Genomic DNA, 27,268 nt, shown 5'->3' on the forward strand with positions numbered 1-27,268 from the left:
GCATTCTTGGTGTCTCCTAAAATCCATGTCTAGGAGGGCCTCTACTGTGTGAATTACAGAAGTGTTTTCCACAACCCCTTTTGTTACAACTGCAAGGCTGCGATGAGCTGTCATGGAAAATGGCACAGTGTCTGCATTGTGGTGACCAACCTAGGAACCATGGCAGCTCTCTTATTTACTGTGGGAATGTGGTTGTTGACTCCTCTGGGTTTGTTATTGTGCTGTCATCTTACCTTTCCTTGGTGTTTTACTGCAGTTCGGCTGTGTGGGGCAAGCAGCAGGCTCGTGGCAGAGAACCAAATAGTCTCTGAATTGTGTAATTTTTCTCCCTAACAGTGCAATGAGCTGATTTTATGTTTAATAGTCTATCTAAGACATCAAACCCCAGGCTCTGGATGTCAGGGCTTTCCCTTTTTGTGTATAATACACTACAGAGGACAGTTGTCCAGGGACAATGCCATGCTGAGATCTATAGTTGGATGGACAGTCTGGTCCAGCTGGGTGGAAGATGCCAGGCTGGAGTGCCTTTCTCTTGCTGAAAGACAGCAGAGCTTTGATCTACAGCCATCTGTGTAGCATTGCCATGACAGGCTTCATTTGTCTACTTCCTCCTCTTTTTTTTACCTGCACACACAAACTTGCTTAAAATTATTTCAACTGCAAGTAATGGAATTACAGCTGTCCAAAATGCTTTTGAGGTCAGAAACGGACTTTCTGTGGTTTATGGCTAATCCAGAAGTCTAGCAGAGAAACTAGTAGCAGGGAGGCTGCTGTTTTAAGCCATAATAGCTGTTTCTTCATGTTGTACATCAGCTGGCATCAATAGCTATTGTCAAACCAATTCCATTTATGCCTTCAAGAGGTCTGAGATTTTTAGGCTGGTTGTAAGACATCAACTATCAGTATTTATTTACATGGACACGAGATAAAATGGCAGGTTAAAGTAAGACTGATAAATTGCAACACTGCAAAAACAAAAACCAGTGAAATTTGTAGTCAAAAGCAGGAACAATTTTCCCATCAGAGAAAACAGCAAGAGAACTAAGAAAAGAAAAATAAAAGAGAATGATGACAGGGAGACGAGTAGAGGAAGGATTTATTTTTTCAAGGTAGTCATGACTTGGCTATACCTAAGAGAAACTTGGTAAGGAATATGATTCACCATGGTCACCTGGGAAATAAGCTGCTCATCCATCAGTGGATGTTGGAATTATTCAAATATTATTTTATTATGCTATCAACAACATGGCTAATCAGATGTTTTAATATGTGATACTGCAGGAAATTCATTTACCAACATAGACCCAAATATGAATTTTAGCATATGGGGAATAATCTTCTGGATGTTTCTCAGTATTGACTAGGCAAGTCTTAAAACCTCCCAGTGACTGAATGAAGATAGATGCTTTGGAGTTTTTATCTGCTTTGTTTTAGTGCTTATCTTTTGTTACTGATTGCTGAAAAAATTGCAGTATGTGATGTCCCTTTAATTCTATGCCTGTTGCTTGTGATGGCCAGATAGAGACTTCAGGGTTTTAAAGTGTGAAAGAATGTTGTTATTTAAGATGAGCACAGCATGTAGGGAGCATAGTCCCTCCTGCTTCTCCCTCAGGGAACTGAGGATTTTTAAATTCTGTTACATACAGCTATGTGCATGTGCACCATTTTTTTTTTTTTCCTTCATAGTACAGATCTCGGCCATCTGGGGTTTTTTATCAGCTGAAGATTAGGTGTGCAGTATTCTAGCAGACCTCAGGAGCTGAGTCTTGTCCTTGTGCCAAAGAGAACATCCTCTGTCCATCATCCTTGGCATGATGTCCAAGCAGGACTTGGGCAAGGTGGAGAGGTGGGACCAGGTGAGCCTCATGAGGTTCAACAAGACCAAGTGCAGAAAGTCCTGCACATGTCTCAGAACAATCCTCATTATTGATACAGGCTGGAGGATGAGGTGACAGAAAGCAGCCCTGCAGAAGAGGACTTGGGAATTCTGGTGGATGAGAAGCTGGACTTGAGCCAGCAGTGTGATGCAGCCCAGAAGGCCAGTGGCATCCTGGGCTGCATCAAAAGCTGTGTAGCCAGCAGATGGTGAGAGGTGATTCAGCCTCTCAGAGAGGAGCAGCCTCTGCTCTGCTCTGATGAGACTTCACCTGCAGTGTTGTGTGGAGCCCTCAACACAGGAAGGACATGGACCTGATGGAGTGGGTCCAGAGTGTGGCCACAAAGATGGTTAAGGGGCTGGAGCACCTCTGCCATGAGGTTTTGTTTAGCTGGGAAAAGAGAAGGCTTCTGGGAGATTTAATAGTGGTCTGACAGTATCTGAAAGGACTACAGGAAGGCTGCAGAGGGACTGTTTCCACAGGCCTGCAGTCACAGGATGAGGGGCAATGGCTTGAAATTAAAGAAGAGGAGATTTAGATTGGATGTTAGGAACAAGTTCTGCACCATGAGGGTAGTGCAACACTGGAACAGGTTGCCCAGGGAACTAGTTGAGGCCCCATCCCTGGAGATATTCAGGGTCAGGCTGAACAAAGCTCTGAGCAACCTGCTCTAGTGGAGAATGTCCCTGCTCACTGCAGGGGATTTGGACTGGATGCCCTTTGGAGGTCCCTTCCAACCCAAACCATTCTATGATTCTAAGTGTTTTCCTTGGGTTTAAGTAATAGCAGCTTTATGAGGGATTTATAAGAATACAGGATTCCAGTAGCTACTGGAAAAACAGCAGGCAGATTTGCATAACCTAGAGCCAATCCATATCATGTGACATGTGAGAAATTAATACCAGCCTTCTTTTGCTCAGGAGGTCTTTGTCACACAGAATCAACCAGCTTGGAAAAGACCTTTGAGATCATGAAGTCCAACCTATCGCTCAACACCATCTAATCAACTAAACCATGGCACTAAGTGCCTCATCCAGTCTGATTTGAAACACTTCCAGGGATGGTAACTCCACCACCTCCCTGGGCAGCCCATTCCAATGGCCAGTCTCTCTGGAAAGAATTTCTTCCTAATATCCAGCCCAAACCTCCCCTGGTGCAACTTGAGACTGTGTCCTCTCCTTCTGTCACTGATTGCCTGGGAGAAGAGATCAGCCCCCACCTGGCTACAGCCTCCCTTCAGGTAGTTGTAGACAGCAATGAGGTCTCCCCTGAGCCTCCTCTTCTCCAGGCTGAACACCCCCAGCTCCCTCAGCCTCTCATCATAGGGCTTGTGCTCCAGACCCCTCACCAGCTTTGTTGTCTCTCTTTATGACACTGTGTCAAACCTCAAAAGAGTTTAACCGCAGTGATTTCACTGTTCCTGTATAATCTTTTTTCCTTCCTTTTTTTTTTTCCCCCCCTCTAAAAGTTTTCTACCAGAATCTGGTTCTGGGATAATTTTCCAAGGTCAAAGCAGCATCTGATTTTACCCTTCCCAAATCTTTGTGAAGATTCAGAAGCTTAGTTCAGAGCATGTGAGACATTGAGGCAAATGACATGTGCAGTTAGATAATCTGTAATTAATAAATAGAGAGCTATTCAGAAAGGACTGTAAAAATGATGAAGGGGCTGTAGGAACTGATTTATGAGGCAAGACCAGAAGTTAGATATGTATAGCTTGGTTGAAGGGATGGAAAGAACATAAGTCTCCTCAAATACCTTCAGGAACAGTCAAGAGAGCAGCTTTTTGTGAATTCAGGATTGTGGACTAGACAAAAGAAGTGCTGCCTCCATCATTATAATGAGAAGGTAGAACTAAGGAACAAAGTTCTTCAGATTCCTGAAAAGCTGGCAAGTAAATAGAAACTGATTCTGAAGTAGGAATGTCTGTAGAACTATTCAAGCTTTGCTAGACCATGGGCCTGCTGTGTTTAGAGACTGTTTCACTTCTATTTGGGGTTGTGAAAGCACTGCAGGAGGGATGGGTAGCTGCTCTTTGTTGGAAGAAGGTGAATGACTTTAAAAGAAAAAGTTGTTTTTTTGTTTTGTTTTGTTTTTTTTTTTTTAATCTTGGATGTCAGTGTTCTGTGAGAAAGCAGCATGTGCCTTGTGTAAAAATCCTGTGATTGTGCATTACTGTTTTTTCCCCTGATATTTATTGTACACAGCTACAGTAGTCACACCTTTCCTTTTGCTTTAATAGAATGTCAAATGAACTCCCTGAAAGAGGTTAGCAGTTGGGTTCAGTGATGGTTTTATGACTCAGGAGGGTTTCTGCACGTCACTCACTCTAATGAAAAACAATGCCTAACTAATTAAAATTTCATCTATCTGCTGTTACAGTTAGAGTTATTAGCATCGTTCTTACAGGACTTAAGCAGAGTGGAAACTTGAAAAATCATGATTTTGCCTTTCCATCTCAACTGGGTCTCTGATTCTTCATTCTTTACCACTTAAGAGATACCAAACATGGGGATATAATTGCTCAGATTACTCTGTCACAGGCAAAAGGGAATAAAATTCTCCATTTAAAATGATAAGTAAATGGAGTGGGTCGACCTTGGCTAACTGCCAGGTGCCCACCAAGCTGCTCTGTCATTTCCCTCTCCTCAACAGCATGAGGGGAGAAAATGCAATTAAAAGCTTGTGGGTTGAGATAAGGACAGAGAGAACACTTAGCAATTACCATTGTAGGCAAAATAGACTCGACTTGAGGAAATTAATTTGATTTATTGCCAATCAAATCAGAGAAGGATAATGAGAAATAAGAACAAATAAAAAAATACTTTTGCACCCCCATCACTCCCTTCTTCCTGGGCTCAACGTGACTCCCAGCTTCTGTATCCCTGAATGGTGCAAGGGAAGGGGGCTGTAATCAGGACATCACATGTTGTTTCTGCCAGTCCTTCCCTGCTCCACTGTGGGGTCCATCCCCTGATGGTTCAACTCTCCTTTTCTTTCTCTTCTAGTGTGAGGTCTGTGTTGGTTTATCTCCCTCTGTAGCCTGTATCCCCACACAGAGACACATACTATGCAGTAGGTTTTGTCAAAGCCTACTGTAGTGCTTCTGAACTTCCACAAGGATTACTTTAACCTGATCAATGCTTCTCTGTCACTGCCCTGCTGAAGGGTCCTGCATTTCACAGAGAAGTTTGCTGGGTTTTCAGAGAACTGCTTGTAGTTGGTAAAAGTCTGTCATGATCGTACTAAAAGTGGGACATAATGCTGAGAGTGTGCTCTGAAATGTACATAGGAGTGCTGGTAATAAAGTAGTAATTTAATATTGCTAATAATAACATAATGCTGTGCACTACAAATGAAAATCTTGCTTCTGGAAGAGTCTCAGAAAGCTTGTTTGCAGTCAGGCTCTTTGCAGGAGGGCATTTGCTCATTCAGGATCTTCCATTAAAACATCAAGCAAATAGCAGATGTGCTCACAGTTAGCTTTCATGCTCGGGGAGGACTGGGTCAGCACCTCTTTGTTTCCTCCTTTCTTTGTGCACTGACCGCTGCTTTTGGTGGAATTTGTGGGAATCTGTGTCACTGAGTTGTTCAGCAGCTTATACTGACAAAGGAAACATGACTGAAGATATCATTGATGATAGTGGATGTAGTAACTGGGACGCAGAGTTATCAGAAATAAAATTGTAAGGACCTTGTGTGTCCCTAGTTATTTATTTTAATTTTTTTTTCTTCAACTTCAGCTAAACTTTGACTACATTATCAACAGGGAAAGCATTAAATCACCACTTCAGATTCATAGCCAAAAGCAAAGCAATTAAAAGAACATTTCATACTAAGCATTAAGACAGGAATTAGTTGCAGGTAAATGTTATTTTGGTGGTCATCTGTTGGATTTTTCCTCCTCCTCCCCAGTCTTTTACTATTTCTCTTGTTTAGCTCACCTCAGCTTATGCCTAAGGAGTTGCAGTATTGTTGCAATCTCCAAAGCAGAAAATGCCTCTTTTAGTAACTACAGCTATAAATCACCCCTGATTACCAGATTTGCTTGGATAAGAAATGCATCTTGGATTTTTCAGTTATGTCAATTAAGGTTATGTTTATAGGGGGGAAAAAATACCTGTAACGTCTAAAATTAGGTGGTTTTGTTCTGCTGATGTTTGCTTATTTGATTTAACATTATGGATTAAATTAAATTTAAAAGTCACAAAGAATAAGACTAGATTGTGTAGCAAGGATGTAGAACAGAGGTGTTTAGCATGGCTGAGAAGGATACTGGGAAAGAAACTGTTTTGCAGAGATCTATAATTTTCTTATCCAAATCAGAAATTTGATTCCAGTGCCCTGTGGAACCTGATTAACAGGGAATAGTCTAGACCCATGAAAATAAAACCACTAAATCCTCTTTTAGGAGAAACCACTTGGTTCTGTTTGTGTGGTGTTGAAGAGGCATAGTTGCCAACTTAGCAATGGTGGTGGGTCTGCCACTTTGAGTTCAGTGTCTCCACATGGAATTTTTTTTCCAGCAGAGATGGATAGAGGAAGCAGATGTGATGGAAACAGATGAATAATGAATGTTTGAAAAGATGTTAAGGCAGAGCATTTAGGAACATGCAAGCAAGTTGTGCAGGCCATAAATAGAGAAGATAGGGCACAGTGAGTGCTTATCAACATGGGGCAATGTTTTCCCATTACCTGTGTGCTACTTTGTGCTGCACAAATGGTCCTTGTGTGAACCAGTTCCTTTAGTGTGAAAATGATGGACTATTAATTTTGTATGATTGTTTGCTGCTAACATGTCTCATTTATCTTGACAGTATATGTTAAAAGTCATTATTAAATGCAAGACTAGTAGTTTTTCAGGATTTGGAATTTTCTATGGTCTTTCTTTTTTTTTTTTTTTTTTTTTTTGACATGATAAAGCTCCCCTCTAAAAAAAAATAAATGAAATCCAGCCCCCCAAAGCCAACCCAGGGAGTTTACATCGGCAATGAATTTTTCAAAGAGATGCAATGTCCTCCAAAATGCCACAGTAAAAGGTTGCTGTGGGCACAGGGATTCTAGATCAATTATATGGGTAGCCTTCTACAATTTATCATTTGAAGATAGCATCTGTGTGGGTTTGAAAGAGTAAGCCAGTCAATATCACAGGATGCAGATAGAAGAAGACAAACTTGGTAAGGGTATTAAGGATAAAAATAGAACAGTGAAGGAAAAAAAATGTGGATGATGGTATAAGACATGTGCTGCTGGAACCAGATATTTAGTGTAATTGCTGTCAGTATAGTGGCATGAAGAGAGAATTGTTCACTTTGATACAGTAATCCATTGTTCACCCTTAGCCATTAGTAAAATCAGACAGAAGGGATTGAAAAGGTATTAGCTGGATGAAAAGGAATATAGTTATTTGAGTGTATCATATTGCTTGCCTAACGTGGGTGAATGGAAGATGGAGAGAAAACCAGCACTTCCCCCACCCCTTCCCCTCTTCCCCCACAGAAGCATCCCTGAGTATCTCTAAGAGTATTTAGAAAGATCTAAAATAACGACAAAGGAGGAGCTTCCAGAAAGCTGACATTCCTTTTCCAGCAGCAGTATTCGTTTCATCAGTGTCTGCTGACATCCAAAAGGAGTTCCTTTCGTGAGTGAAATCAAAAGCCAGAGCAAGCAGGGCTTGGGGAGTACATTCATGTAATCAGTAAACCAGACACAATCTTTCTAGGGCACAGAGCTGTTTGTGTAAGAATGAGGTGATTATATTGCTTTGTTTTCTAATGGGCTGTAATATATTTGGGAGCAGTAGTAGCACAACCTTGTATTTGTTGTGGACTTGTGTAACAGTAACTCTTAGAGCCAAGCATGAAGTAAGATTTAGAATGAATTCTCATGCAGCAAGAGCTTTTGCAGAAGAAACATTGGTTATAGGGTAGGACTAAATACTAAGGGAGAGCAGTCCAGTTAGATTTATTATATATAACTCTACCTGCTCCTGTCCCTGTAGTAATTTGTTGAGGTTTCTGTCATGAGAACTAGCCAGGGGACAGCACTTAACTCCCTCTGTGATACAGATAGGCAAATTATGTTGGACTGTTGGGCACCATTTCTGTAAGGGAGCAGACTTTACAGGTATTCACGTTTTGGTTGATCTGTGTGGATTGATTGGAGGAGCACAGTGCAGATCAGAGCCTTAGAATCATAGAATCAGTCAGGGTTGGAAGGGACCACAAGGATCAGCCAGTTCCAACCCCCCTGCCATGGGCAGGGACACCTCACACTAGATCAGGCTGGCCAGAGCCTCATCCAGCCTGGCTGCAAACACCTCCAGGGATGGGGCCTCAACCACCTCCCTGGACAACCCATTCCAGGCTCTCACCACTCTCATGGGGAAGAATTTCTTCCTCACATCCAGCCTGAATCTCCCTACTTCCAGCTTTATTCCATTCTCCCTAGTCCTGTCTCTCCCTGATATCCTAAAAAGTCCCTCCCCAGCTTTCTTGTAGCCTCCTTCAGATATTGAAAGGCTACAAGAAGGTCACCTCAGAGCCTTCTCTTCTCCAGACTGAACAGCCCCAACTCTTTCAGTCTGTTCTTATAGCAGAGCAGCTCCAGGCCTCTGCTCATCCTGGTGGCCCTTCTCTGGACACCTTCCAGCAAGTCCATATCCCTCTTGTAATAGGGGCTCCAGACCTGGATGCAGTACTCCAGGTGGGGTCTCTCCAGAGCGGAGTAGAGGGGAGAATCACCTCACTTGACCTGCTGGCCATATTTCTCCTGATGCAGCCCAGGCTGTGCCTTGTTGTCATGCTGCAGGTTTTGGCAAGGGTGTGACAGAGACAAGTGTCAAATTACTGATTCCAAACTTCAAAGCTTGCAGTTGCCCAGAAGTGTGCTGTGCTGACAGACTGTGACAGTCGAGCTCACAATTTATGGTTTGGTTTATCAAATCATCTTTGGTGGCAAGAACTTGTCCCACATAAGCTTTGTGACAGGCCTCATTTTTTTCCCCGCTATCATCTCCTCATCAGCTAGGGGATGCCCAAAACATCTCCTGCTTTAGGGAAAGATGGATAGGATGCTTAGGGAAGAATGTCATCGTTTTTTTTCCACAGTCTATTGGCTGCTGCAGGATGGAAAGAGCCAGTGGCTTTTCATGATCTGTGTTCTGTTTCATTTCTGATGAACTGCCAAACATCATTGCTCTGGTAGAGTTAAGCAATATTTTCTTTATTGGGATACATGTTGCTATACCCATGCAGGCATTTATTACATTTGCAAGGATGAATCTTGGGTACCTCAGCGTCTGCTTATCACATCTGTAGGGATTTTTCTTTATTCCGGAATTAACATTTGGAGTGAAGCTTTAGCAAAGCTTCTGAGAAAGGGGGAACGTGTGCAAATGTGTCATTTCCTGACTTTAAGTATGAGTGATGGGTGAAAGAATGTATAATGTGAACTACTGAACACACCACCTCTTAAAAAGATAACAGAAATGACCAGCAAATTTGTTTTTGCGTTGTTTTAAAGACAAAACTAATGTGAAAGAACAAGCTAAACCCCATCGTGGGTCTTACAGCAATATGAACTTATTTCTAATTCCACATTTTTAGAGGAGAAGATATCAAAAAGCATCATATTTGAACTGCATTCTGTTTCACAGTTCATTTTTCATCTTTCTTTGAATTTGACTCTTACCTGTAGCAGTGTCCTCAGCAATATACTCAAGAGTATCACTCTGACTGTAGATAGAGGTAGCACAGATCACTGCTGGTTCATTACATAGTCCTGATCTTGTGGGATGCAGCAACAGTTCTGTAACCCATGAAATCCCCTGTGTACTCTCAACTGAAGAGTGGGAGAACCTCTCATCTTGTAGGCTTGCTTCTGCAATTCCTGTAGGGTCAGCACCAGCTTGTTTGGGTTTAACTCCATTTTAGTTAAAGTGGTCTCATTATAATCAGCAGCAGTCACGTCTTACCCTTTACTCCTCAGAGGGCTTAGCACATGAAACTGGTGTGGGTTTTGTTTTGTTTTGTTTTCTGACAGACACCAGGTTATTTTCCTGAAGTACAGAACTCTTTGTTGAAGTAGTTGCTGGTAATCGCTGTGTTAAAATACCTGGGGGTGCTGAAGAACCTCTCTGCTGTAACGTCCATGAGAGGAATGTTCCTCTGAGCCCACGAATCTCTCCTAGCTCTGTCCTTAAAGACATTGATCTGCTCTGAAGTGACTCCCAAGAGGCCAGAAAGTAGCTGGAGAGCAGGGGTGGTAGCACTGACTTGAGTAAAAGTTCTGAATCCTGCTGGCCAGACAGTGCAAAACTGAAAACAAGCTTGCTCACTACATGGCCTCTCCTAAGCCCCTTAGTGACAGAGCAAACGAAGCAGCATCTTTAAAGGAGAGCCTTTACACCCACTCAGGCACACTGCTTGCCAGCCCATTCTGCTGCTGTGCATTCTAAGTACAAATATCAGTATATTTTCAAAGAGTAATTACAGAGAAAAAATTAAAAGGCTTGAATAATCCTGGATAAAGCAATCTTTCAGAACTTCAGTTAAGTTCTAACATCAGAGAGGCTGCTGCTATAGAGGAAGAATCTTGTTTTTTGCTGGTTGCTTTGGCATGTGTGAGCAAATGAGTGAGCTGCTGCTGTTGGCCAAAACCTGTTCCCCAAATGTTTCATTCTGCTTTCTGTGCTTATTTTTAATCTTGTGTTCTCTAAACTGCATTATCATCTGTGAATTCTGCCTGTGTAGTTATGAAAGTAACTCACTTGCAACTGTCAGAAATACCTTATGAATAAGTTATCGACCATCCCTAAGTGCTGGAGCTGCAAACTTTTTGTTTTTGTTTTGCTTTTCTTTTATAAAAAAGTAATATTTATAAGTCTGTGAACGTGTTCTGTTAATGTATTTATCAAATAAATGCAGCCATTCACTTAGGGTTAGGAAAACAGCTCCTTGCTGTTAAAAGCTTCACTGCATTCTGTTCTCTCTAGTGCTGCCATGTCAGTGGCAGGTTTCTAACTGATTTAAATGATCCTTCACAAAGTTCAATTTAAATAAACTGGTTTTATCCTAAGAGACCTCAAGGCTCTTGAGGAACATCCTCCCCCTAGCCCCCTCCCCCCTCAACCACACAGACATTTAATAATGCATCATAAATTGCCAGTGTAATGATGGAAAGCACCAGGGAGAGCAGAACTGCAAATTTTCAGTTTTCCTTAGAGAACAACAGGATTAGTAGAATAATAAAAGGAAAATCTTCTCACTTAGGGAGACATTAGATAGTTTGTGCATCAAGCTTGACAGTCTGGTGCTGTCTCTCATGACAGGATTGTGGTTTTGAGGAACGATGACCCAAATGACCATAGCTGAAATGTCCTGGCTTCAAATTTGGTCAGGTCATTGGAGACTATTGTAACTGGAGGAAAGAGAGAAATAATTTATGTATTATTGTGAGCATCATCAAGGATGGGGAGGAGCTCATCTTGTACCTAGGCAGTATAATGGTGTGTAAGGCTGAATTTCATCACAGCAGGTTTTAGGAAGGAATCACTTTTCAGTATGGCTGCTGGGTGTGCTGTTTACTAATGTGTCACAGAACCACAGAATGTTAGGGGCTGAAAGGGACCTCCAGAGATCACTGAGTCAAAGCCCCCTGCCAGAGCAGGATCCCCTAGGGCAGGCTGCTCAGGAATGCATGCAGGTGGCTTTGTTTTTCCAGAGTGGGAGACTCCACAACCTCTCTGGGGAGCCTGCTTTAGGGCTCCATCACCCTCACAGTAAAGAAATTTCTCCTTATGGTGAGGCAGAACCTCCTGTGATTTAAAATATTTATTTCTAATATGCATTATATTGGTGGCTATTTTAGTGCTTATGGATGCCCAGGTGATGCTACACCAGATGTAATTTTTGAAGGCATTTTTATCTGCTTAGTTGTCAACATTAGGGTAACGTTTCTCAGCGTTATTGAAAGGGAAATTTTTTCTTTGGTTTATCTGCTTTTGTTTTGGTTTGTTTCCCTGCCTCTGACTGGACAGCAGCTCCATCCCTAAAAGTCAGAGAAGTAGTGAGGGTGCTTGTGTTTGCACTGCTGCCCTGGTAGTGAATTACTATCAAAGAGCCCAAGTTGGTAAACAGTTTTAAGGCTAACCTAAACATTTGCAGCTAGTAATTAGTCTTTTCTTATTAGGCAACTGGGGGAAGCTGAGCTGCTGCCAGTTCACAGGGAAGTGCTGACTGCTGCTGTCTTATGCTTTACAGCTCCCTGAGGGCTGTAGTGCACAATCTGAGACACCAACCCTGTGCTAAAGGTAAAAAAACAGATATGGAGCATGTTAGACATGTGAAGGAAGACAGACAGTGAGAGGCTGAATGAAAACTAAACAAACCAAAGGGAAGCAAAACTGAAGTCAAGTGAGTCTGGCAGCGGAGAGGAGTTATGAGCAGGAGAGGGCAGAATCAGGGAGAAGAAAAAGTAAATATAATGAACAAGGAGCTGCTAAGTCAGTGGAGTCCGGCACGTGTTCATCTTCACATAAGCTTAGGAGGACTGAAATTCTAGGACCTGTCATATGTTCTCCCACTGTTGTGCTCCGCTGTTTTGGAAACTTTGTTTGTACCATTCTATCAGCTTGTGAAAATCCAGAGCCCAAATGTCTTTGTTGTTGCAAAGAGCTGCCTCATGCAGATGGAAGCTGGTGATATGTGAATGATCATTATGCTGTGTCAAGTCTCATTTTAAAGACCATACATATACCTTTTTAAAAGAAAAACAAACTACTTCCCCAGTCTGGAGAGAAACATAAATCATGTGTTTTTAGCACCTCAAAAGGCCTCTAGAAGATGAGCTCTAATATTTCAAATGCGACAAGCAATCCATACGCATGAATCACAATTTGAGTTCCATCACAACTGAGCTGATACATAGCACTATGTGCTTCATGGATTTTACTCAAACAACATTAAGTAAAAACCCTAAGCTTTTTGTGATGAATATCTAAACTTTTTACAAGAATTTGTAGTATTGTGGTCCAGAACAACAGCTTTAGCGTTGCCCTGCAGGCTTTAATAAGAAAATACTACTGCCAATTTTGACCTCTCAGTATTATTCTCTGTAAAGGAAATGTTTGTATTAGTAGAAGCCAAATATTGCAAGGGGAAAAGAAAATGTGGAATGCTAAAGAAGTTTATGGAAAATGCACCAAGAAAGATTGAGAAGAGAGTTAAGTAAATGAGCAAAGTTTGAAGAGAGGAGTCTTTTGTTCCTTCTGCTTCCTTTGTTAGGTTCAGTATTTTTCTCCCTGACTCAAGGACTTCTGTAGCAACCCAGTGTCAGTTGTTCTCAATTCCTCTATTTAGAGTCAAGTCATCACTTGAAGTCCTCAGTCTCCTACTGAGAAATTCTCCCACAGCGATATTTTCATACAGGTTGTGAATTTTCTTTTTATCCCTGGATATTCTTGTATTTTGTGTTATGGCAGCGTGGGCCTTCCTTGCAGTGAAGCAATGTTCAAATGTCTTCACCTTTGAGACTTTTAATCCTCTTGCTTCCCTTTGGGGGAAGAAAGAGAAGGAACGTGTCCAGTGAATTCAGTGGGGAAGCTGGAGAGAAAGGGTACTCCATAAGGTTAATTTTTTCAGGTGAATTAGTTGCTGTTTTGACATTCTTGCTTCCTTTTTGTTCCTTTCCCACTTATGCTAGAAAATTATTAGGTATGCAAGAGAAAACTCCTTAAAGCTATGCTCCAAAAGCCTATTAAAAAGAAGCTGCAAGCAGAACAGTGTGAACACACATCAACACCTGAGTGTTTCCCAAGTGGCTCTAGCACTCAGTGGTGTGATAACAAGACATGTGGGAGGATTTTTTTTCTTGGCTTTTATCTTCCATATATTTGATGCTTCTGACTCTTTAAAATTCATTTCATCAAGTGGCACTGCAACAGAAACAACAGAAATGTAGGAGCAGGGTAGTTCAAGGTGTTTGCAGCAGTATACAGAGTCTTTTGCCTCCAGGCCATCATTTCTAATTCAGCCCAAGTTGGCAGCAGTCAGAAATCATTGCCAACTGACAGCTGTTTGGTGGCCAACACGAAGTAGTTCCTACTGGACAGATGTCTGTAGTGCAGAAAGTGTGAGCATAACTGGCATGTGTTTCATTTTCAGAGGCTGGAAACTGTGGGTGTATCTCAAGTGCAGCTACTTTGGTTTAGGAAGGTTAAAAAGGATACTTTGGTGTAGTTAACCAAGAACTCAGTATGTGAACAATTAAACCCTGTCACCTTCTGGGGTTAAATGCTGATGTTATGGAGCTAACCCCTTGTGGCACTTCCATTGTGTCTCCTTAGGCACCATATGCTGTATCTGGTCTCTACAGGTACCTGTGCAGAGGGCTGTGGTAGAAGACCACACTGTGGGGTGACCAACTCAGCTGTACCCCACTGGCTGGGGAAGTTCCTCAACTGTGTTGTCTTTGAATGCCTTTCTGTAGAGCCAGCAATCAATAGCAAGGAGAAAGTAATAGGGGAGAAAAAAAAAATGAGTCTGATTCATCTTTCTTTGTGTGGACGTATGTAACACTAGAATTAATCTTTTGAAAACCATAAATTACTTTATGTAAAATCTGTGCTGCTAAGCAGAAAATCTATCCTGCTGAGAAAAAAAAATAAAGAGAATTCTTCAGTATAATATCTGGTTTTGTGGGGAAGATTTTTACAGTTTACAATATCACAGAGCTTTGGGATATTTAAACAGGCAAGTAAATGATAGGTTTGATTCACTACTGTGAAAGCAGGTTTGAATTTTGGATTTGCAACAGCAGTAGGGATTGCTGAAGAAAACAGAGAAATAGGGTCAAGTTTCTACTGCTTAGTAATTTTTTTTCCCCCATTGGCACGATGTAAAGCAACATTAAAATGTGCTTGGGTGACTGGCTTAATCTTCTGCTTGTGCAGGATGTTCTAGTGGCACAGAGCACTATTCAGTCACTCCTGCAGCCTAAGTATTTTTCAAGGACAGGACACTGTCAGAGCAGCTGGGTGAACCTGGAGGGCTGGAATAGTCATTGATCAACTCAGCAACTGAATCTGCTCCCTTGCCATGACAAACCTGGCTGTGTCTTACCTGGCCAGCACTGCATCTGCCACCACTGTGTCCAGAGCTACTGTGCCATTATGCTTTAGTGTATCGACGTGACAGAGTTAGGGTTGTCAGACTTCTGACACTGTTTTATGTTTGAAAACTCTGCACCAGCTTTCATCTTTTGACACTGTTGTAGAAAACACCCAAATGTAAGTGTGACTTTTCCAGAGTTAAAAAATGTATGTAGTTTCCTGAAGAACACTAAAAGAATACAGGGATACAGGGATTTTAGCTCTCTTCTAAGGGATACTTTTCTACTAAATTTATCTTGTTCTTTATGCTAGAGTTAAGCCAGATTGCCTTTGGAGTTGAAAATGGAATTTATTTTCTCTTATTCTAAGCTTGTGTCATGTTATTGATTTTTATTAAGCCTGACTGTAACTTTCCTTGGTGGTTCTTCCCTGCAGATATTGATGAGTGTGCTGCCAAGATGCATTATTGTCATGCCAACACCGTGTGCGTTAACTTGCCTGGATCCTATCGCTGTGACTGTGTTGCGGGATACGTCCGTGTGGATGATTTCTCTTGTACAGGTGAGCTCTCAGCTACTCAGCAATAGAACTCTTATGCTTGCTGGGTTGTGGTTATTACTTAGCTTCTAATTAGCCCCCAGGCCTTACCAAATGTCACGTACTATGGGACAAGCTCTTTACCACGAGGGCGGTGGAACGCTGGAACAGGTTGCCCAGGGAGGTAGCTGCAGCCCCATCTCTGGAGATATTCAAGGTCAGGCTCAGCAAGGCTCTGAGCAACCTGATCTAGTGGAGGAAATCCCTGCTGACTGCAGGGGGGTTGGACTGGATGCCCTTTGGAGGTCCCTTCCAACCCAGACCATTCTATGATTCCATGATTCTGTAGCAGCTGCCTATTGGTAAAAAAATTCAGGCAAAAGTGAGATAGGTAAAGGTGGTATGAGGAGGTGCCTTTCCTGTGTATGGGCCTTTTGGGGTTAAGTTGGAAGCTGGCTCAAAAAGCCCTGTGGTGCACACCTGAGTGCTGTTGGCTACCAGGGCATAGAATGGTTTGGGTTGGAGGGGACTTGAAAGGTCATCAACTTCTTGCCACAGGCAGGGACAGCTTCTAATAATCAGGTTGCTCAAGGCTCCATCCAACCTGGCTTTGAATACTTCAAGGGTTACAGCTTTCACAACTCTGAGCAACCTGTTCCAGTGCCTCAGCACCCTCATGGTGCCATGGTCCCCTCATGTCCCGCCGCTGGCTTGTGTGCGAGCTGCAGAGACTGAGATCAGTTCATTCATTGGGTGATAAGAAATAGCATTCTGTTACTTGTGATTTGAAAGTGGCCAGTGAATGGAAATGTGAAAAATTATCCAGGAGAAGAAGCTTTCTGGACACAGCTGAGACAGCAGACCTGAAAATGAATAAAGTTCTCAAACCCAGTTATTATTAGGTGGTTTGGAAACTGCAGTTATTGGTGCTGAGAATTAACATCTCCAGGACTATGAGGCATATTATTTAGAGAGGAAAACAAGTGTGATAGCACTGGACAATAAATCTAGTGGGGTTTTTTTTGTGTGTGTGTGTATTTTTTTGTTTGTTTGCTTTTAATACCTGTCAGCAGAATGAGCTCCAAAAATTCTTGGTGGAGAGCAGGTAGGGCTCGTTTCCATCTTGAGGTTTTTAAGGGACCCTGTCTAGAAATCTCTGGGAAAAATGTGAGAAGCTGCCAGAACGCTCTGCCCAGCTCGACATAACAGAAGAACAGCTTTCAGTCACAATGCTCTAGAGAGGCCACTCTCAGGATTCTCTTGATGGTGCACCTGTCTGGCAAGGGAGGAATATATCAGGCAGGTGTATTGAAATGGAAATAAGTCATCTTGACACAATAGGATGTTTGCAACCGCGCTGGGGTGCGCTGGTTTCTCAAGTGGAAAGATGGCACAGGAGGATTTGGTATGAGAATGATTTCCAGCCCAGGATGACTAGGTTGTAATGCACATGTTATCCTTGGGGAAAGCCACAGAAAATGTTGACTTTGATGATGACAACATGTCTTGTAGCTAAGATTATGTACTTCATAAAACCAGTAGGAAAAGTCCTGCCCACCTCTTTAGAGAGGCTGATACTAAATAGCTGTCAAGAAACTGGTTTTTATTTTGCCCAGAGAGCCATTATTTTGATGTCATCTGTCTCTTTTGAGTGAACTTTGGACTTTTTTCTTGCTCTTTTACAATCTGCCATGTCAGAAAAGTTTCAGACCTTAAATTTTGTTCTAAATGTGTGTGCTGTGTGAGGCAGTGGCCTTCACAGTGATGGGAGAAGTGGTTTTGATAAGCTGACACTTGCTTTCCTTATATGCACTACTAATTTCCTAATGTTCCTTGCCTTCTAGCCAGGCACTATTATTAGGCATGCAAATAGTTTAGAAAGCAGGGTATTTGTGATTTACAGAAAAAATGGGGAGTAGTAAGACAAGCTGCTTGACAGTAATGGATGAACATTCATCTAAAATCTATGCACAAAAAAAAAAAAAAAAAACAACCCAAAAATACCAACAACTCCAGAAGAGTTATAAGAACAAAAATAACAGTATGGGTGAGAGAACTATTTCTTGCAGGTTTATTACCTTGCTAAAATGTCTTCTTTATTGACATCACAGTTAAAAAGCACAGCAGGAACGTAACATAGATGAGTAGAAACTTGGTTCATTGCCTGTTTGGTCTAGAAATAATTGTATATTATAATAATAAATGTGTTTAAAATAAGTATTGTGCAATAGAAGCACTAATCCTGGGTTTATATCTTTGCATTTTGAATTTATACAGACTTTTCCTCTCATAATCTTGAAAAATGAGTATCAATTACACACAGAAAAAGAAACCCCAACAGGTAGCAAACACTTAACTAGCTCCTCCTCATGCTGGCACCAAGGTACATCAGGCACAAGGGAAATTGGTTGGAACCGTTACTCAGTTTGTAAAATTGCTTCCTCTTTATTCAAACAAAATAAATGAGACATTATCTTCTTATTGAGCCATGCATTGGGAGACACATCTGAAAGCCTGAGGTGGGTTGGTATTCTGATTATAGCTGAGTTTTGTGTGTGTGGGGTCAGGCTCTGATGGATTTGAGACAAGGGTTGATAAGGCTCAGGTGTAAGCACTTAAGGCACATGCACAGCACGGCACCTGTTTTACAGACCTAAAAGCAAACTTATTCCATAGGGCAGGAGCTATCCTGTGTTGGGAAGTCTGAGTCTAGCTCATGGAGGCACAAAGTCACTGTCTGCTGTTGGGGAGATGCTGTGTGATGCTAAGCAGCCCTGTACTGGGTTGCTTTGCTGCCTGGCCCTTGTGTTCTGGCCTCTTTCAAAAGGTGGAGAGCTGTAATATGTGGAAGCTGTAAGTCAGAAAGTATTCTTGAGCTGAGTGGATGATATTGAGGGATTTGTCTTCATGAAAAGAAAGGATGTGAATATTAAAATGCTAGGACAATTGGAACGGAGCAAAATTAAGTTCATTTGGCTACTGCTGAATTATATACATTATATGTATGAATGATAGACATTATATACATGAGTTATATACATTATATACATGAATTAATACAGAACTTCCATGTTTCCTTATGACCCTGCATCTTCCGCAAACTAAACTGTTTTGTCCCAGGTTTTGGTGTTGATAAAACTTTTTTTTTTCCCCAAACAGTTTTTTGGCATAATATTTCCCATTTCTGATATGAGAACCATGGAGCAGGATCTTCCTGTGGTTATCAGCAAGAGGCTGCTATGTGGAAAGCTGTGCTGATTGCATAGGAAATGCAGTCACAGAGACAGAATGATAATATTCTGGATTAAGGCTACCATTATATTACTTTCTGAACTATGATTTAAAATTAAGTAGTGGCTATTTTAATATATAATCAATATTCAGTCTCACATAAGCAAAAGACCTGGTGTGTTGAGGTTCATCCCATGGTATTTTGTGACAGATTAGTCAGCCTAGCAATAACTTTAACCTATGTTCAGCAAGAAACCATTGGAGTTTTTTCAGCTCAGCTATTCCTAGAACTTTGAACTCTGAATGCTAATGAAGTCGTGGAGTGAAAGACAGTTTTATTAATAAAAGTTCCCCTTGACTAGGAAGCTTCTTTCAGGAAGCTCCTGTGTCACTGACAGGTTGTTTATCTGTTCTCAGGTAAATCACAGGTTTGTCCATTCTGGAAATGGCAGCAAAATTTGCTGCTCCAGATGTTCTCATTTACTGGAATCTACTGAATTAAAGCATTGTAATGACTTTCACAGGTTTTTCCCCTGTCTGCTTGTTGAAAAATAAGTTCTCCTGGCTTGCTCTCTTCTAACTGTGTTGGTACTTTGGGCCTTATTTAGTTTCATGCTTTTTGAAGCATTATAAATTAGATAATAGCAGTTTCATTTTTGATGGGCTCTATCTGTTCTCTGCTATGATTTTGAAAATGCATCTGTATGGTTTTCTGTGGTTTGAAACTACCATATATAGTTTCCATGTCCCATGGCCATTCAGCCAAGGAAACAAACATTGATTCATCTTATATGCTATAAGTTAACCATAATAACTACATATATCATGCTGATATGAAGAGGAAACCATGCAGACAGGTCTCATCTCTTTCTTGCATAGTGATGGTGTTTTCTCTGAAGACATTCACGATGATTGTGACAAATTCCTGGCCTCTAATAATTAATTAATAAATGAGCTTGTGAATGAGAATGCCAAGAGTTTATTACTCCTCTGTTTGCATATAGTACTTATGGCCCTTTTGCAAAATGAAGAAACCTCCTTTGGCTTTTAGAATGATTTGTCCCATTTTGCCCTATGGGCATCTTTTCAAGAAACACTATGGAAAGTTATCTGGCCACTGGACGTGGCCAGAGCGTGTCAGCAGCATCTGCTGCCAAATTTGGCATGACCTGTATGCAACAACCTCATCTTTATACACCAAGCCACGTTTTTTTACTCCATAAAAGGAACCCACCTCCAGTTCTGCATCATGTTTGAACACTGAGGTGAGATCTTTACCTGGAATATTGTGGCCAGTTTTGGGCTCCCCAGTTCAAGAGGGACAGGGATCTGCTGGAGAGAGTCCAACAGAGGGCTAGGGGGATGATGAAGGGCCTGGAGCATTGCCTTACGAGTAGAGGCTGAGAGCCCTGGGTCTTTTTAGTCTGGAGAAGAGAAGACTGAGAAGGGATTTAATAAATGTTTATAAACATCTGAGGGCTGGGGGTCAAGAGGGAAGGACAAGGCTCTGCTCAGTTGCACCCTGTGATAGGAGCAGGGGCAATGGATATAAACTACAGCGCAGGAGGTTCCACCTCAACATGAGGAGGAACTTCTTCGCTGTGAGAGTCACAGAGCACTGGAAAAGGCTGCCCAGAGAGATTGTGGAGTCTCCTTCTCTGGAGACTTTCCAGACCCATCTGGATATGTTCCTGTGTGACCTGTGATAGATTCTATGGCCCTGTTCTGGCAGGGGGGTTGGACTCGATGATCTTCAGAGGTCCCTTCCAACCCCTGACATCCTGTGAGCCTGTGACTGGACTGTGCTTTGGACCTTTTTTCCCACCCAGTTCTCATTTTGTGTGATAATGGTCACAGAATTTCTTTTACCTTTGGCTGCTCTAAACAATGAGTCACTAAAATAATTATATGTTACTTGCAAAAAGCCAGCCTATGCCTACTGCAGAAACAGGAAATATTTTCAAAATGCATCAACCAGTGTCTTAATTCTGTGGAAAAATTGATGCTATACAGAAATATGTTGTTTAGAAGAGGTCAAATTTTTAAATGTTAGCCTCTAGTTTATATGCTAATTTGATTTTACAGTATGGGTAGAGAATATGAGCTAAGAAAACCTGATGATTTTGACAGGTTATCTCCATAAGCCCCTTCACTTCTGCCCTGTGTGGTTTCTGGAATAACATTCGGGTTTGAATCTAACACACCTTTCAGAACAAGCCCTTCTGCAGCATGTTGTTGGAAAAGTTGTGCCTAAAGCATAGAAAAACAGAGTTCTGAGAAATCTCAATTTCAAGGGAAGAAAACCCCAGCAACCCTCTTCTGCTCTTCCCTTCTTTCCCATCCCCTGCTTGTGAAAGGCAACTCAGCTGCAGAATTTCCTGCTATGGTTAGAACAAATGTTCAAATTGTTTGCTATCACTAAAATTGATGCCTTCAGATTTTTGTTGTTGAAGTTTACTCTCAGGTTCAAGATGATGGAGTTGACCCCATAATACTACTAATAATGCAGCAAATTTCACAATGGTGAAATAGCAGTCTCACAGGGCAGGTTACTGGCCTCTCATCCAGAACCACTGTCTGTGTTTGAAAAAGACCTGAAGAGAAGCTTCTAGGTGGCCAATTGATAATGCAGTCACTGCCAGTTCTGCTGTCTAATCTACTGACCCCATTTTCCTTCCTTTTTATTCTTTGGTGAACTCAATTAGCATTTAAGAAAGCAATGTTAATTTTTTTTGGTGGGATGAGAAGCTCAACATGAGCTGTCAGTGTGCACTTGCAGCCCAGAAAGCCAACCAGAGCCTGGGCTGCATCAAGAGAAGTGTGGCCAGCAGGTCAAGGGAGGTGATTCTCCCCCTCTGCTCAGCTCTGGTGAGACCCCACCTGGAGTACTGCATCCAGTTCTGGAGCCCCTATTACAAGAGGGATATGGACATGCTGGAAGGTGTCCAGAGTAGGGCCACCAGGATGAGCAGAGGGCTGGAGCTGCTCTCCTATGAGGACAGACTGAAAGAGTTGGGGCTGTTCAGTCTGAAGAAGAGAAAGCTCTGTGGAGACCTTCTTGTGGCCTTCCAGTATCTGAAGGGGGCTCCAAGAAAGCTGGGGAGGGACTTTCTAGGATATCAGGTAGTAACAGGACTAGGGGGAATGGAATAAAGCTGGAAGTGGGGAGATTCAGACTGGACGTGAGGAAGAAGTTCTTCCCCATGAGAGTGGTGAGAGCCTGGAATGTGTTGTCCAGGGAGGTGGTTGAGGCTCCATCCCTGGAGGTGTTTAAGGCCAGGCTGGATGAGGCTCTGGCCAGCTTGATCTAGTGTGAGGTGTCCCTGCCCATGGCAGGGGGGGTTGGAACTAGATGATCCTTGTGGTCCCTTCCAACCCTGACTGATTCTATGATAACTTCTGAAGTGTTCTGTAGGGCCTTGGATGTTCACAGAGGTCAATGACATTCACAGATGGCCTGGAGCTGGTGAGTTGATAGACACCTCTGCTAGCTGAAAACCCCCATCTGGGCCAGTAAGGAGGGAAGGTAGGTCTCTGATGAAATAGTTTTCAGGTGTGCTTTGAGGAAGAGCCCTCTAGACTTTGCTCTAAAGGATATCATTAGGGAGCATCTTGTCTAGCATTACATAACTTGTAAAGAAACACTATGAAAATATTGAGTTGGGATCATAGTTCTGTCACCATTTATAGATCAGATAGCAGATGTTCAGCATGATGAGTATGACTGGGAAGAGGTCTTCAGGCAGATCTGGACCCTCCTGATTCTAGCTGGTACAAATATATTGATATAGATCCATCTGAAGCATTTCCTGCTTCAGAGTCCACTCTGTTCTTTACACACCGTGGGTGGCCCATTGTCCTACAAGCTGCATCTGGATTTGTGTGCTCATGTTCTCATTGCACTCTATCTTGAGGACAACTCTTGGGCATTTCCAAATTTATTTGGAAATCGGTCTTAAACCAGGCTGAATGGAAGTCACTATCTGTGGATTAACTCAGCAGGCACAAAATACTCTTATGCTGGCCTCTTCGTTCCTGAGATCCTTTGTCAAGTGCTAAAAGGCAAGACAGGGCTTAGCTTCTTGTGTTAAGTGGTATCCTGCAGTTATTAGCTTTTGTGTTCCCAGAAATAGGAAGGAAATGTTTAGTTCTAGGTGCCTTGAAATGAAGAAACATTTGCTTCAAAACTCTTGTTGGGCTGTTGGCCAAGTTCAGCAGCAGGTGAGCTATGAACCAGTGGATAGTGCTTGCATCAGAGAGCATTTCTTTGCTCTGCAGGACAAGTCAACAGACTGGAAGAGTGTTGAGTCAGTCCAGCAAAACAAGGGAGTGATTCCACCTGGGATGACAGATACTCCGAACCTATTAACTCCATGGAAGGCTTTCAGTCCCACATTTGGGCTGTAGATGAGTCCCACAGAGAGATAACTACTGCAGTCTTGCCATAGGGAAGCTCTGTTTATCATAACACTAAAAAGGATGATTCCTTTGTATTGTCAGAAAATGCTGCACTAACATGGATGAAGAAGCTTCTCAGTGCATCCTTAGAAAGCTGTATGTATTTAACTGCTGTTTTGGAGGAGGGGAAGTTGCAGTATTGAGAAGTGTTAGCATCTTGCCCAAGCTCATGCTCAGACAATGACAGCACTGGAGTCTAGGAAACAGAGTCCAAAAAACTAGAGCTGGGAAAAGGACAGACTTACACCACCAAGGACTCACAGAATCACAGAATGTCAGGGATTCAGGGAACAGTGAGGTTTATTTTTATTGCTGTTGATATTTTCACAAGAAGCAGTGGCAGTTGACTGAGGCAGAGTGTGCGTGGACAAGAGTCACCACTGGATCTCCGTCTTCTAGATCTTCTCTTTCCTCTTCAAAGCAATTTGGTAACATCTTTTGTTAATTTGGAGCTGAGTTTTTCTCCGGGCCTCTAATTTTAAATGACATGTTACATAATTTTGTTCCTCACTTCACCTTCATTTACTGGGTTTAACTGCAACATTTTTCACCTTCCTTGCTGTAAAAAGAATGCCGTTGGGAAGCTGTGTGTTATTTATCCCTAAGAGCTTTCAATCTGAGGAAAAAAAAATGTACTGAAAATGTAATATTCATAGTGATTTAAATTCCTCACTGGTAAATAGTTTAATTAACCAGCTTTATGCTTTCCTGTGCTCTAGGCATGGAAGTGTTGCTAATTTGTCCAGAGTGGTTGGTAATCCTTTCAATTCCTTTTGACACATTGATTTTCTGTAACTTTATTAATAATAAGATTAATTAAAAGAGCTGACCGCAAATCATGCTGGTAGTTGTATTTCTGGGCTTGAGCATAATTAGCATTTTTTACATGATTTCTCAGCTGCTGTGTATGTGATCACAGAAATTTAGTACTTCAAATTGTTTTGCATATGCATGTTCATGCTTCTGCATAAACTTAAGCATTAAGCTCATGCTTGCAAATAATAATATTGATCTGCTACTCATTGATAATGAAGAACAAGCAAGGGCAAGCGTTTCCATCTCACCTGGTCAGCTTTTGTCCTGAGCTCTCTTATGGCAGGATTTCTCCTTGGTACAATAGGACTAAATCCATTTCTGTGTCCCACAAACTCTTCATTCCCACTCTTAGCAATCACTACAAGCAGTTGGTGAGATGAGAGATGATATAAGAGCCACCACACTAATTTCCTTGTGGAGATGTGGTATCTTGAAAACATGCAGCAGCCTCAGGATCGATGTCAGTGGCTAGAAGCAAAAAGCTCTCATGTTTTAGTCATCTGCTTCTGCAGGAAGCATTAATGCCTTCAGGAGTGTAACTTGCTTTTGCAAAAGAGTTTACTCAATCAAGTTCTGATCCTTTCAGAGCTCTAGCAGCCAGTTTGTCATCATCATTGTACAAACAAGCAAAAAAAAAAATCCTCTATGCTGTATTCTGTTCCTAGAAACCATTTGTAACAAAGTCTGATTTATTCAGACACAGGATTGAACTCTCCTACTAAATCATGGAATGGTAGAGAATAGCATCTGGCTCATCACTCCTCCTCAAGGCACGATCCACGGGTACTGAAACATCCTGTGCTTGATCTGTTCTTAAAAAAACCCAAACAACTTCAATGAGGGAAGTTCCTTAATCCTCTTTTTGTGTGGTCCTGTTTCCTCCTACTTCCCAGTACTTCCTCAGTACTTAGAGATTTGCTTAATGGGTACCTTAAATGTCCCTTGCCACAGTTTAAGCCTGTCACCTCTTGTCATAGTCTCAGTGAACATGGAGTATACTTTGACCTTTCTTTTTGAAGACCTTTTCAGTATTTAAAATACCTTTTCATGAATATGCTTTATTCTTCTCATCTGTAACCTAAACACCTGTTTTTAGGTTCATGGCTGAAGAGTAAAAAAGGGGGTTTTAATTATTTTTTTAAAATAACTTCATGTGAGCCCTTCAGGAAATACTAGGGCAATGCCCCCAAGCTTAGGGTATTTCACAGAAGATTTTTTGTGCGTGTGTGTTGAGCTGCAGGGTGGTTATTGTTGTGTGTAAGGGAAGGTACTCTGAGGAATGCACTCTAAAGAATCACTTCTGGACGTTGTGGTGCTGGCTTGACGGTTGGACTTGATGAGGTCTTTTCCAGCCTCAGTGATTCTATGAGAATGGTCCCAGGTAAGAGGTGCAGTGTCCATGGGGTCAGCAGGTCAGACAGGCAGATGTAATGTAAGAATATCGATTCTCTGAGGCCTGGGCTGTGTTGGTGTCTGCTGCCAAGAGCTGGTTAGCCAGGCACAATGCTAGCCATGCTGGGTAGGAATTCTCTGTTTGCCCTGCTCTCTACTCTTTTTCTGTCCAAACACATTGTTCAGCTAGACAAAGAAGAAATGTCAGACAGCAGACTAATGGCCTGATAGAGACTCTCTAGAGTATTTGCTTTTGGTGCTTGAATGGATTGTCTGAGGTCAGTAATAATGAGCACATTACTGCTGGGAAATAGTAGAAGAAAAGGCTCAAATGCTCCTCCAGTGTGCAACTGTGTGCCTTGTAGGGTGCAGTCGCTGGAGTCTGGTGTGACCAACATCTGCATGGTCGATGGGGCACACATTTGTATTTCTCCCAAAGAAATCCCATACAGGGGAAGAGGAACCCATTCACATTGGAACATGGGAGTGCCAAAGTCCTACCACCTTGGTTTGAGGAATAGTGGAAGTGATGAGGGGTGAAATCCCTGGACCTGTAGAAGGGCTGGGAACTTGAGTTTGACAAGTGTGTAGCTTGGGGATTTCCTCCTGAAAGGCAGTGTGCCATGGTGGGTGAGACTCGTGTGCCATGACGAGTGAGACTCGTGTGCCATGGTGAGTGAGACTCGTGTGCCATGGTGAGTGAGACTCGTGTGCCACGAGTGCCATGGTGAGTGAGACTCGTGTGCCATGACGAGTGAGACTCGTGTGCCATGGTGAGTGAGACTCGTGTGCCACGAGTGCCATGGTGAGTGAGACTCGTGTGCCATGACGAGTGAGACTCGTGTGCCACGGTGAGTGAGACTCGTGTGCCATGGTGAGTGAGACTCGTGTGCCATGGTGAGTGAGACTCGTGTACCATGGTGAGTGAGACTCGTGTGCCATGACGAGTGAGACTCGTGTGCCATGACGAGTGAGACTCGTGTGCCACGGTGAGTGAGACTCGTGTGCCATGGTGAGTGAGACTCGTGTGCCATGGTGAGTGAGACTCGTGTACCATGACGAGTGAGACTCGTGTGCCATGGTGAGTGAGACTCGTGTGCCATGGTGAGTGAGACTCGTGTGCCATGACGAGTTAGACTCGTGTGCCATGGTGAGTGAGACTCGTGTGCCATGACGGGTGAGACTCGTGTGCCATGACGAGTGAGACTCGTGTGCCACGGTGGGTGAGACTCGTGTGCCACGGTGGGTGAGACTCGTGTGCCACGGTGGGTGAGACTCGTGTGCCACGGTGGGTGAGACTCGTGTGCCACGGTGAGTGAGACTCGTGTGCCACGGTGGGTGAGACTCGTGTGCCATGACGAGTTAGACTCGCGTGCCACGGTGGGTGAGACTCGCGTGCCACGGTGGGTGAGACTCGTGTGCCACGGTGGGTGAGACTCGTGTGCCATGACGGGTGAGACTCGTGTGCCACGGTGGGTGAGACTCGTGTGGAAAGTGCAGTGCTCTGCTGTGTATGTGCTGCTTGGGTTGAAGTTTTCCAGGGGAAAGCCTTTATTTCTGAAACAAAGGAATTCTCAGTGGAAAATTCTCCATGAAATTCAGGGTGCTTATGTCTGATGGGCTTTTCTGACGCTGAGATATACACATGACAAACACTTTTGCAGGTCTTGGGTTTTCCTTTTTTTTTTTTTTTTTTTTTATCTAAGTGTGCATTTTATACACCAGGAATTAATAAATTAACATTTCTGACTTTGCTGATGATCTCTTTTTTTTTATACCTGTGCTGAATATTTCATTGATCTGTGCATACTGATTTGGAACAAGGTGATATTTTATTAATAGCTAT

At 42.5% G+C, this 27,268-nt stretch overlaps 1 protein-coding gene across 2 annotated transcripts in view; it reads left to right on the forward strand.

The window, feature by feature from the left end:
- The window catches only part of NELL1 (neural EGFL like 1), a 310,625-nt gene that overhangs the window by 141,490 nt on the left and 141,867 nt on the right, over window positions 1-27,268 (forward strand). For both annotated transcript variants that reach the window (XM_054390328.1, XM_054390329.1), the window contains exon 13: window positions 15,424-15,549. In XM_054390328.1, coding sequence (XP_054246303.1) covers window positions 15,424-15,549 — 126 coding nt within the window. The remainder of the gene's footprint in view (window positions 1-15,423; window positions 15,550-27,268) is intronic.

Source organism: Indicator indicator, chromosome 21 (genome assembly GCF_027791375.1).
Source record: "Indicator indicator isolate 239-I01 chromosome 21, UM_Iind_1.1, whole genome shotgun sequence".
Lineage (NCBI taxonomy): Eukaryota > Metazoa > Chordata > Aves > Piciformes > Indicatoridae > Indicator > Indicator indicator.